Source organism: Chelmon rostratus, chromosome 6 (genome assembly GCF_017976325.1).
Source record: "Chelmon rostratus isolate fCheRos1 chromosome 6, fCheRos1.pri, whole genome shotgun sequence".
In the NCBI taxonomy this organism is placed as follows: domain Eukaryota; kingdom Metazoa; phylum Chordata; class Actinopteri; order Chaetodontiformes; family Chaetodontidae; genus Chelmon; species Chelmon rostratus.
In genome coordinates, this window is record NC_055663.1 from 22953643 (window position 1) to 22967175 (window position 13533).

General features: G+C 39.3%; 1 protein-coding gene across 1 annotated transcript; it reads right to left on the minus strand.

Moving 5' to 3' along the window:
* Positions 1-83: 83 nt before the first annotated feature.
* Positions 84-12715, minus strand: cat (catalase). The gene is made up of 13 exons (XM_041938470.1): positions 12545-12715; positions 11225-11396; positions 10478-10588; positions 9353-9483; positions 8956-9060; positions 8562-8687; positions 8261-8452; positions 7557-7709; positions 7129-7267; positions 5405-5535; positions 4465-4572; positions 2216-2299; positions 84-1509 (listed from the first exon to the last, which is right to left on the minus strand). The coding sequence occupies exons 1-13, from the start codon at positions 12608-12610 to the stop codon at positions 1444-1446; spliced, it is 1584 nt and encodes a 527-aa protein (XP_041794404.1). The 5' UTR covers positions 12611-12715; the 3' UTR covers positions 84-1443.
* Positions 12716-13533: the final 818 nt, after the last annotated feature.

Here is a 13533-nt window from a genome sequence, read left to right on the forward strand (position 1 = left end):
ATTTCACATCACAAACCGTGTCAAAAGACTGATGAAGATGCAAACAGACTTCAAAAGAGGAAATGAAGACAAAAGACAGCTGCTGCGAAGCATTGATTACAAATTAATTAATACAGGCACTAAATACACATCGCAACTTCAACATTAATGAAAAAAAAAATCAGGTACATTCAGATCAAGAACAATTCGAGAGGTTACAAATACACAACAATGACAGGTGGCATGGACAATTCATACTGGACGGTGATACATTTGCATCCTCTTGAGGATCTTTGGGGTCTCTTCCCAGGATGAAAGTGACGAAGATACCTTTTAAACTTGACCTCTTGAGTCTGAAATAGCTCTCTCCAAACCTAGTCAGTTTTTGTAATATGCCCTTCAACCCTGACGAAACCACAATGGGGGAAATTTGTGTGCTGTTGAAAAAAGCTTTTGAATTCAAATCAGAACTTATTACTCACTGTGTATTTACCACCATCTCCATCCATCAAGTTACTCATGTTACTAACACACATACACAAGTATGGACAGATGAAAACTACAACATGAAACCGAGCAACTCATCGTAACCTGTACTTTGTAGTTTTAGTACACAAAAAAGGCACAACTCCTGCTCATTTAACATGAAATATGCTGTTTTTCATAATTATTGTCTGTGGTGCTTTCAAATTTTAAGTGGTCACACGAGTTAAACTTACAAAAGTTGATCGCCGCTCATAGTGAAAACAAAAACACTGCAGAACAAATCGAGATATTTTACCCACTTGAACCCAGATTTAAGATTTTCCTGCAGTACATGTCAGACATGACATACATTTTTCTTTTTGACAAATTTGAATGTTGACAGGAGACATTTTGAACAGCTGGATTTGGTTCCTTTAAACTTTATCTTTAGAAAAGACTTGGACGATCGCGGCATAGTAGTACACACAACCTGAGGAATTATGGGAAACAATCATCACTCATCTTAGTACTTCACAGCAGTTGGGGGTTAAGGAATTGTATTCAAATTGCAATGCAAATAAAATAAAATTACTTTCAAGGCTTTATGTGGTAAAAGTCAAGCACTAAAATTTGGCATGTGTCACCAGTCAGCATTACACACCATGATGGTCTACGTTTTCATTTGTAAAAAACAAACAAATCCCTGTGATTTTTTTTCAAAACAGCTGTTCAGTCAAGACAAATCTACTCAACAAGGTTTTATCAGAGATCAAGAGCCTTCTGAACATAGCGACCTTTGAGGATTTTAAAGAAAATCAACTGTTTGGATCACCTGAATTGAAAATGAACTAACCCCAACCCAGACACTACACGGTTAGTATTTCAGTCTCGTAATTGGAAAGTTAAGTTCAATCTTTTTCCTGGTAGTAGCAGTTGATAACAAGTGCATTTGCTCTCGGATAAAAGGGGGGGGGCTGCCCCCGGTGGGAATTAGAGGCATCACATCTTGGAGGACGCTGCCATGGCTGAGGCTCCTGGACGGCTGTAAACACGCACATTTGTGTTCTGAGAAAGACAAAGTGGAAGGGACAGAGAGAGGACGGTATTAGCTATTTAAATGTACAGAAATGGTCAAAAACGTTTACATTCCTGCATTTCATCACACATATTCTCACCAAGAGGCTAAATCTTGTTCTGTATCTTATGCTATATCTGTGTGTGTCTCTATCTAATGTCTCTGATGCACATTAATAGCATATTGGCTCTTTATTTGCCATTATAAAGCACTTATTAATGTCTTATTCTGGGGGTTAGAGTTATTAAGGACTAGGTTTTTAGAATAGAATAATGCATTATTAGTGCTTTAATAAAGAGCTAATATGCTACTATAATGCAAGCATACGCAACTAGTTAATAGTGAGTATGTTCACCTTAATGTAAAGTGTTGAAACACTGATGAAACCTGTATTTTCACCTTCTTTGGATCCAAAGTTTGCATCGATATTTAAAGAAATGGATGAAGATGAAAAGTCAGGAAAAAATAGTGCCAAATTCCATGGCAATCCATCCACTGATTTAAGAGACAAGATCAACTTTATTAATCCCCAGCTGGGGGGTCTTACCGGTGCTAGAGAAAATGTCAGGTAATCACCAAAGTCATTCAGACTGATTCTCTGTAGACCACGACTGGACAGATGGATGGACTGACCACACTGACTCCCTACTCCCTACACTGACTACCACTATTAGACTGGACTGGGACTGTGTTTACCTTCTTGGCCTCCTCATTGTACTTGTTGAGAAGGGTCTGGACGCTCTTTCCATAGTCTGGGTGGACAGCCATCAAGTTCTCCACCTGCATGAAGAACCAGACGATGAGACTTAAAGGCTCTTACCAGAAGTATCCCCAACAGCTGGAGCCATTTTCATTATTTCTATTAAGAGATTTGTGGTGTTGTGATATGTGGTCTTCTCGCTGGTTTACTGGGCTCTTTTCGGAAAGCACAGTGCCCTCTGTGCACCAATCAGATTTTAGCAACAGACATTTTCAGAGTTTCCCAGAGGCTGACGCAGTTTCTAACACGTGGTTTATTTTTCTATGCAAAGTGAAGCCTATAATCTGACCACAAAATGAGAAACTCTCAGCAGAGAGCTTCCTCCACTCCACCCAGAGTCACAGGGGTTTGTGTTGTTGTAGCCTGTTGATGGTTAGTGTGGGTGAGCTAGGCATCGAAGAAAATAAAACTAAATGCCTGAATGGAAGATAATAGCTTCTTTAAATGTTGTATTAGTTTGAAAATCTCTGGTGGATCATTGTATCATACAGAGATCCACCAGAGATTGTTTTGGCGGACCAAAACAAAACATACTAACCCTCTAAATTTGGTCTAGATTTGAAGAATTTGGTTACTGTGAATCTTTTTTTTTACATTTGCATTAGAACATTTACACAGGGATCAATTCTCGGTCCTGCTATATTTAATTTCTATGATATTCTACAACGTTATATTTATCAAAATAAAATTTTGTATATGTAGACACTACTCAAACATAACATATCACTTCCATCCTGTTGAAAAACTGATTCAGGACACTGACCATCTTAATAAACGTGTGACCCAATACTTTCTTTGACTCAATAGGAACAAAACTAAAGTTACAGATTTGGTACTCCACAACAAAAAAATTCCACATCTTACTGCTTAAATATAAACGATGAAGTGGTTTATCTCTCAAATACTATGACAACATGCTTGCACAAGATAAACAGACCTCTTTCAGTGATTGCCATGTGCAAACTTTCTAAATTAATTTTTATCCAGCAACATCTGGCCAACCAAATTAATGAATTTAGAAAAGGTGCTCTTCTGAAGTCACTCATCAGTGGAAGAATCCCAGTCTATACTGAGAATGATCACAGATTAGCTTGCAATGAGCCAAAAAGTCCAGAATTCAAGATTCACCTGTTCTACAGAAATGGATTATCCTCCAACTCCATCCTCTCTATGTATGGACCCCCCATCAAACCACCCGGCTCTCAGGCTGGTCACTCCCTCCTGCTACAGGACTCAATAGTCAAAATGAGTATTTTTGTTTGGGATCCTCAAAGGAGTTTTTGTTGTGATTTGGACTCATTCATTCGTAACTTAACTGTGGGTTTTGTATTGAGCGCTGACTGCCTCCTTGATGAAGTTCTGAGAGCATTTTCTTGTTGTCATTGTGGATTTTCCATGTGTTTTAGAAGCCTGTTCACACTGATAGAGGCTCATAGAAATAGCATTTCTTTTGAAAAAAAAAGTGAAAATGGTACAAAATAATAGGCTAATTGTGCTGAAATGTATTTACTTATTCATTTTATGTCCAGTATCCACAGAGTCTGATTAGAAAGAAGTTGGCCCTTGCACATATGTAGCTGATGACCCCTTTCTTAGGTTCTCTGCATTAAAAAACCAAAACAAACAAAGCTAAGTGTTGTAAGAGTGGGCTCAAAGATAAGAGAAGAGTCACTCAGTTACTATTCACCACATACCGCTATATTATTTTCTGCTGCCCATCTAATAAGCTCTAACAAGCTGTTATTTTGTTTTTGTGTCTTTCATTTTTAAGTCTGTATACTTGCTCACGCTTTTCTTTCATTCAATCATTCAAGTTTATCCTTTTAAAGGTTTTAGTGTTTGTCAGCACTCAAACTGCATTGAGTGTGAATTGTGGGACATAAAAACATTTAAAATGCATTACACCCACATGACCACATTTCCTGAGTACAGGCATAAGGCTACATCCTTTGGTTTACTCGTGTAGCTTTATACTCTGAATGCAATGTATTCAGGTCACCAACCCAATAATTATCTATCATTCTTTTTCAAATATATATATATATATATTTTGTTCAGTTAACATGTAAAATTTAATGTCAAATGATATAAACAGTCTGAATCCCATTTTAAGAAAACTCTTGACATTGTTCAAACAATCAGGTGAGTCAGACTGTGTGGACGCTATAAGGTGATGTGGACTCACCATGCGTTTTTGGATGAAGAGCTGGGCTCCCTTCAGGGCCCCTGCCATGTTTTGGCAAAGTCTCTGGCGTTCCTCCTCATTAAGCACCTGCATGTAGAAGGCACGAACCTGCAATAAAACGCACAGATAAAAGATGACGACCTGGTCACAGTGGATCAAGTCAAAATGAGATACGGTTAAGCGTATTTCATACAGAAACTGCAGTTTAAAAAGGAACAGTATCTGTACACACTAAGTAACAAAAGAAATCTGACTTACTGCCCCCATCAGGCAGACATGTGGATGATGCATTACTGTCTTCTTAAATATAACAAAGTAACTGACTTTCTCAGTCACTAACTGATTTTCGTCTCAGGTGCTTTAGCTGTTAAATGATCCACTATGTTTGCCTGCTAGTTACTAACTTTGTCTGTCTGCAGCTTGGTGCTGGGCAGGAAGTGTATGGTGGGTTTCATGGAGCTGTTTCACAGAATACATCACACAAGTGAGACATGAGCAAACCAACATTTTCGACATTGACTGAAAACAGAAAGGTACATACATGTTTTCACGGAATAATGAATCCATGACAAAATAAACTCATGATTGCACCAAAAAAGTCAGAGGCCGACCCTTCTCACAATACAAGACTTATATTTTCTATTTATTATATTATTTTTTAGCTTCACAGTCCCCAAGATTTTAGTTGATCAGGACTGTCCCCATATTTAAAAACACTGTGTGCTGTCTGCAAAAGGACAATGCCTTGTGAACAATTTGGTGAGCTGTATAAGCTTTGACTTATAGGGAAGCCGGATTACTTGCATTTCTGTCCTAGTTACCTTAATATTCTGGCACATCAAAGTTCAGCTGAGAAGTGTGTGAATGAATATTTGTAATACTCGAATCAAAAACACACTTTTCTAGCTTTCGTGGGCACAAATGGCTTCACTATCTTTACCTGCGTGACATTGTCATCATCTGCGCTGTTGTAACGTGCCACATCTGGGGACACCTTGAACTTGGACTCCATAAACTGAGGCTGGGTCTCTGGAGCACTGAAGCTGTTTGGATAGTAGTTTGGAGCGCCACCTAGAGGCCAGACAGACCAAACACTGGTGAGTAGGTTAGGAAGAAAAAGGAAATGCTGTTGGCTTGAATTCTGCAAATACTGAAGAAACTCAAAGTGAGTAAATCTAATCAGTGAGTACAATGACAACATGATGCCGTCAGTCACTATGGCTTTAAATATGGCTTGCTGTAAATGCTGTGAATGACGAATGAGTAGCGTGGTCAACAAATTTACGGCTACTACCCAACCCTGACTCTCTCATCTGTGTCACCAGTGAGTGCACACCTTTACACACACACACACACTTCCGTCCAATCCCACGCCTACTCCCACATGAATCACCGTCCCTGCAGCACACACACATTCAGGCAAACCGTGAACTTAATCTCCAACCTGTATGTCTTCTACATGCTGTATAATATGTTAAATAGTTTGTTATGGTGCAGATGACTGTGGTTAGCATTCATATATTCAACAGAGTTTGGATGAGCTGGGCAAATTAAGAAAAAAAACATTCTCATATAGCTGCTTATTAGCAATGATGGAGGCCTTCTGACGCACTGAACCAATAAAAAGCTGCTGTGCTGAAAATGGTTTGTTGTGTCATTTGTCAAGCATTTGATACAGTGCAAATGGCGACATCTGTTGGTTAATACTTGGTATTGCATCCGCATGGAAGGATTAAAGGATAGTTGCACACAAATCTAAGACCAAGACCAGTAGAATATTAGCAGTTTTCCTGCTGTCATTCTTAAGATTTTTTTAATAAAGCTTATATTATAAACACTGACCAATTTGCTTTGAAATGATGAGGTAGACTAAAGAACACATATCATATTCCAAACCTTGCAAAAAAAAACAGACCTTGCTTGAGGTGGTCCTGTTAAATTAACTTTGAAAGGTCAATACTGAGCTGAGTAGTTTGTTTCAAATAAAACATCCCTACTGCTCATACCAACACAATTCAGTGTTAGGATCATTGACTGGTTTTTGATGTGCAGCCAAGGAACAACATATAAATGAATGAATTAAATATGCTTACTTGGGATTAGAATGACTAGTCTTGGTGTTCTAAGAAGCAAAATTACTTTCCTTACTTATATGTTCTGTCATCACCTCAACTGTTTTAACCACACTGATCATTCAAAAGTAATTCTTCAGTATTTGCCAGGATGCTGGGTAGCCAAGGTGGTAAACCACTAGAGATTTTGGTGGCGGGGTGCCTCTTGTCTTGTCAGTTTGTGATCAAAGTTAGTAGATAATGGCCTGAAAAAATATCATTGTTTATGATGCAAATTTCCTGCCTGCATCTGTGCTGTGTGGAAAAATGCAAACTTTCATCCAAATGGCCAAAAATATTTCATAAAGAGCCTGACTTACGACACAAAAACATAAACAATAAACATCTATTGTTTCAGATTATCGTCACATGATATATAAGGTCATATCGCACAGCCATATAAATTTGTATAAACTAAAATCAACATATTCTACAGGTTAGTCATTTAGCCACACTAACCTCACTTCCTGATTGAACAGTTAAGAATATTGATTGTTGCATTGTGGGCACAAAGAAACACAGAAACAGACATGCAGGCTGGACTATGACTTACCTTGGTTGTCAAACATGCACATCGGACCATCACGCTGGTAGTTGTTCACACGGGCCCTGAAGGGGCAGTTGACGGGGATCTGCAGGTAGTTGGCTCCCAGTCGGTGTCGATGTGTGTCTGGGTAGGAGAACAGACGACCCTAGAGAAAGACAAGGAAGAACACCGTGAAACTGTAAGTCCCTGTACTGTCAGGCCAGAGAGGGACTTCACACCAAGTGGATTTTCAGTAGTTTGTGATTGGATACTGACTGGATATGTAGAAAAATAAAAAGGGTAAATGTTTCAACAACAAATGAAAAATGTCATTATTTATGTTATTTATGGTATGAATGCACATTCAGGTATAATAACGGCAGCAGATTAAGCTCTTAGTTATTTATTTAATCTGACAGAAAAACACGTCAAGAGAAAATCTGCAGTGGTGTCACCTGCAGCATCTTGTCGGGGCTCGCCTCGATGCCCGGTGGCATGTTGCTGGGGTCAAAGGCCAGCTGCTCCACCTCCGCAAAGTAGTTGACTGGGTTCCTGTTGAGTACCATTTTGCCCACGGGGATCAGAGGGTATTCTTTATGTGACCAAACCTGAATGAGATATACACTGGAGGGTTAAATCATGACTTACAAAAAGTGATTATCACACAAAGTGTTACAAAAATGAGGCTGCCAAGATCACATAATCCTAATACAAATCTTACAGCTGCCCCAGAGATGTGCAATTCATCAATAAACAGCTTCTCTATAAACTCATAAAATATGCAATTAAATTATAACAATCAACCTACATTCACACCTATAATTTCAACAGGTTATTGCAGATATAACCAATATTGTAAGTATCCTACAACTGGTTATAATGTGACTGCATCTGAAGCTATTTTTTTTCTTAGCGAAAGTAAAAAAACACACAGAAAACAGTCAAAATTGAGCACTATGAAACCTTTAAGGTTAAGCATTGTCTGAGAAAATATGCTGCTTTTAGTGCTCTGGAGCGAGCTATGCTAAAGCTAATGTTGTTAGCTGCTACGCCAATGTCTAAAAAGCTAAATAAACATTGCATTGCATTTAAAGCAACTTCTACCACCCCGTCGACTAATCACGCACATTTTTACAACCTCTGTGTAGGGACGTGGTACCTTGGTAAGGTCGAAGGGGTTGAACTGGAACATCTCAGCCTGCTCAAAAGTCATGACCTGGATGTAGAAGGTCCAGGATGGGAAGTTGCCATTGGCAATGGCATTGAACAAGTCTCCAATAGCATAATCTGGGTTGGTGGAAGCCAGGCGGTCTGCCTCCTCTACTGGCAGATTCTTTATTCCTTGATCAGTCTAAAAAACATCCATGTTGGACATGACATATGACATAACCAAGTAATGCCAAACTCCCAGGAGTGGATGTATAAAGTTAAATAAGGGCTAAACGTGAGCTCAGACAGACCTTGTAGTGGAACTTGCAGTAGAAACGCTCGCCATCAGCATTGACCAGCTTGAAGGTGTGAGAGCCGTAGCCGTTCATGTGACGGAAGCCATCAGGCAAACCTCGATCACTGAACAAGAAAGACACCTGTGCGGGACAGGATAGAAGACACAAGATAATGACGAGTCCTGCAAAGCTTTCTGTGCTTTCTACTGCTGATGTAAACCAAATGATTACTGCAAGTATAAATAATATGAGACATCTGTCAAATGCAACACTACATTATCCGAGAAGATTCTGTAATGTTAAGTAAAAATAGTGCCATCGACTGAGCCATTTTCCTTTCTGAAACACTCGTCTGTACACTTGGCTAGAATCTGTCTTCAACATCAGCCTCAGGCTCGGCAGCAGCTACCTGATGCAGACTCTCGGGCCTCAGGCTCCAGAAGTCCCACACCATGTCGGGGTCTTTCATGTGGGTTTGGGGATTGCGCTTCTGAGAGTGGATGAAGGATGGGAACTGCACGGGGTAAAGGGGGCAGGTCAGTGTGATTCACTTTTCATTTGATTCATGTTCACAAATGGTTGTTATTAAATGTGTACTGTGCTGCAGTATGACGTACAGGTTAGGCTTCCATGTGTGTTTCTTTTTGGATGTTGATTTTTAATGGCTTATGACTGATGAAACTAATGCTACAAACTTTTCCCCTATCTATTTGCATGTTTGAGAAATAATTTGAAACTGGTATTCTCCACTAAAGTAATGCAAAGTCATTTTTGGCTCACACACCGCCTACAGTACACCCACTCACCAGCAGGGCATCCCTGATGAAGAAAATAGGGGTGTTGTTGCCTGTCAGGTCCCAGTTGCCCTCCTCAGTGTAAAACTTGACTGCAAAGCCTCGGGGGTCTCGCACTGTGTCGGCTGACCCTGATTCCCCAGCTGAAATACAATGAAAATACGAGGTAACATTTCAGTCATATATTAGTAAAATAAGATTGATAGAGCCATTACTTTTAATACAACAATTAATTAGCTGATTAGCCGATCCACAGAAAAATAACTGGCAACTATTGTGATGATCATTCAAGTCATCTTTCAAGCACAAATGCTTTAAATTTGATGACCTGCTTCTCAAGTGTGAGACTCAATCTGCCACTTTTCTTTGTCCTATATTAAACTGAATACTTTTGGGTTGCAGACCGGAGCTCAGATAAAACAAGACGTCACCTTGCGAACATTTTTACAGTTTTCTGATCTGTTACAGATCAGACAGTTTATCAAGAAAATAATCAGTAGATTAATCGATAATGAAAATAATTGTTACTTGCAGCTTTGAAGTAGATTTAGAGGCTCATCCATCACAATCACTAAATCACTAAAGCAAACACTACAGAGAGGTCAGTTGATAAAAAACATGAAATTTTTTGTATTTTGTATTGTATTTTGTATTCTTTGTACTCGTCTTTTTTTATTTCCTAGCCTTTATTTATTCAGGGGAGTGTCGCTGAGAGCAATGCTCTCTTTTTCAGGAGCACGCTGATCACATTCATACCTGGAAACTGCTCAGGCCCTAAAAGTAATTAAAGACCTGAGCGAATGACTGTGTCAAACTGAAATACTCAGAGCACAACCCACTTCCTGAAGAGAGATGACTGCTGTGGTGACGGCTTCAAACAACCAATGACCATAAAAGTAGCCTATACTTAAACTAATGGTGTCCTTCTTTGAGAACTATTAATAACAAATACGGCTGAATATCAAATTTCATGACACCTTAGTTTGTATTTTTGTTTTGTTTTTTTCAATTATCACATGTATTCTCTATTTAAACATGTTTTTTCATTGTGCTGCACACCTGAGGTCCAAGGTATTAAGCTTACATCTATTCAATAAAGATGGAGCAAATGTAAACACATGACATGTTTGTTCTTACCTACGGTGGAGAAACGGACAGCGATGGGTGTAGTTTTGCCGACATGCTCAAACACCTTGGCCTTGGAGTAGCGAGAGATGTCGTGAGTCACCTCAAAGTAGCCAAATGCTCCTGCATCATAAAGGAAAAGTTAGAAGGCATGTCTCTATTTGGTCCACACATTTATATCAGCTTAAACACGTCTGGTTCAAATATTTGTAGTCCGCTGCTCTGTTATATCACCATGCACCGGAAAGAATGCAGCTTCCCCCAGACAAGGTCAACAAACATAATTTGCTCAATATCTGCCCAAAGTCTTTGACCCTGATCTCAAAAGCCTGCCCAGACTAGAATTTAACTGGAGCTTATCCATAAAAAAGAATGACCTTCATTTGCTATTTCTCTACTTTTTTGTCAGTTAGCTCTGCTGACTTTGCACCAGTGTCCAGTCATTTCGTAACTAAGTGCGCACATACTGCATGTTGCAGGTCTTTCCAATACCAACAACTGGTCTGAACACTATTCTATACTGGAGAAAATGATTCAAAATAAATCAGACCATTATGCTCTGAGGCCAAATAATCTCAACTCAAACTCAGCACTGATCATGGTAATGAACGAACTAAACCAAGAAAAATCTTTGTATAGTTTACGGAAAAAAACAATGATATTTATGAAGTTTTGGGTCCCCTCTTTGATTGCATAAAAACCCTATTCCAAACCTGAGAGGGTGTTGTGCTTTGTCTTGACTGATTACCCACAGCTCACCTGCCCCTTTGGCATGCACCACTCTCTCTGGGATTCGTTCCCGGTCAAAGTGGGCCATCTCGTCTGTGAAAACCACATCTTGGACCAGCAGAGGCCCCCTCGGTCCGGCAGTCTGCAGGTTCAGTTTGTCTCCAACAGGATGGCCCGCCCCTGTGGTCAGCGTGTCTGGCCTCTGTTGCAAACAGAATCAATGTTAAACAACAAAACACTTAGGCAAAATACTGATGGCAGGCCAACACGGAGCACTTTGTGTCTGCATGTGTCAAAACAATTTGTGGTAAGACTGCTACAAACAATTATTTTATTTCTGATAAATCTGTCAATTATTCTTTGATTGGCTTCAGAAAAATGACTGTCTGAGTCTGCGACTAATGATTATTCTCATTGTTGATTAATCGATAAGTTGTCTGGTTTATAAAAAAAAATTAGGGTATGCAAGCAAGAGGCTGCATGCACATTTCTGCAACTGATGCTTGCAGTGTTGCACCAGAAGTGCTATATTAATTAAAAAGGGGTCCACAAATTTAATGTGCTTCATGATATTACACGAACTGCCAAAATTTACTTGCTCCCTTTTGATTATTTTCACAGCTCCGAATAATTTCCAAAAGGTGTACTGTGTCCAGCCTGAGTATTAAAAACATTCAGACTGCCCCAGAAACATGCACTGCTGCTCCAACAGCATAAATAAACAAAAAATACTGAGACAAGTACAAAATCCAGAACAAATTTGCAGTGTTTGGCCTGCAATATAGAGTTCACTTACGGGATAGTAGCTATTTGCTCTGAAGTGCTGCGGTTATATAACTCACAGGAGTGAAGTTCAACCCCAAACAAGCCCCTGGACAATGACCTACTTCATATCTTTACACTTGAATTGCCCTCCTGAAGCCCATTAAAGCTGTTAGCGTGTTCATTTCGTGCCTGAAAAAGGTGTCTGAGAAACGGTTGGTGGTTAACGCCACTTTATACTACTTTATCTATTCGAGATATGGGCCAGTTTAGCCTGTAGCGTGCAGCAAAGCGCTGTTGGCAGGTTTGCTCATGACTCCTTTGCAATAACAACGATTATAAACGGTCCCTAAATATTCAGTTGACGGTAATATGTTAAACTACTTGGAAATATTTTATGTTATGCATGTCTGCAGAGGCAGGTTTCAGTGTTGAACGTTCGCTCGCCCGATATGCTAGCTTTCGGGTTTAGCCGTTAACGTTAGCTTGTTACCCTTAAACGACCTCTCACCCATTTATCCTAAGTCATGCAGCGCTGCCCAGCAAAAAAAAAAAAAAAACTTGATCAAATGCACGGTATCTACAGACCTGAGAGCTTCTGTTCTCCTTCCATAGCTTCATTTGATCGGTAGTTTTATCTCTGTGGTCAGCCATCTCGACAGCTCAGCAATACTGGACGTTCAGACGACACACTGTTCGGTTTATGTAGCGATGTAGAATAGCGATGTGTATTTACTCCACCGCCTGAAAAATTCTTCCTGGACTTTGCTCAATGTGGCCCCGCCCCCTCTTGCGCCCCTCTTTTCTGATTGGCTGAGAAGAGGAAACTGACCTACTTTCTGTCAGAGCTGGAGGAGAAAGTCAGAGGTTGTCTATTGTCTTTACATAATACAGCATGTTAGCTCTCCTGTGGCTCAGTTTTCACAACGGATGCCTACTGCACAGATCAGAGTGCATGTCACAATAGTGTTAATTATGTTTTACTAGTATATTTTTTCAAGCACTACATTACTACTATTATTATTGTTGTTGTTGTTAGCTTAGCTTACTGTATTTTAAATGATTAAACTAATGTAGTGAAGTGTAGTCATCATCATAATTTTGTGATAAAGTTAGACTGTAGTCTACATTATCTATATATACTAAAATACAAACTATTCGGTGAATAAAATGTTTTCAAAAGTAATTCTTACTCTTCATCATTTCAAATACAGACTTCTGCAAACATTTAATTGCTATTTATATCATGTTGAGGAAATTACCAGTGGTGGAAGAACTTTTTTTTTTTTTTTTGCTTGAGGCTGCATTGAAAATTTCACTTAAAGTACCAAAAGTAAAAGTACTCAGGATGCAGAACAGCCAATTTGAGAATAATGTATATTATTTTATTGATTATAATTATAGATGTATTCATCTCTTTTATGTTGCAGATGGTAAAGATGGGACTACTTACCGCTTGTTTTACATCTCGGTTTTAATAGTTTGAGCTAGGATATCATGTTCAATCCATCTGCCAGTGTTTTGAATGTACACTGAATCTCACAGGAGCGGTTCCCTTCTAAAAACTCCAGATCATT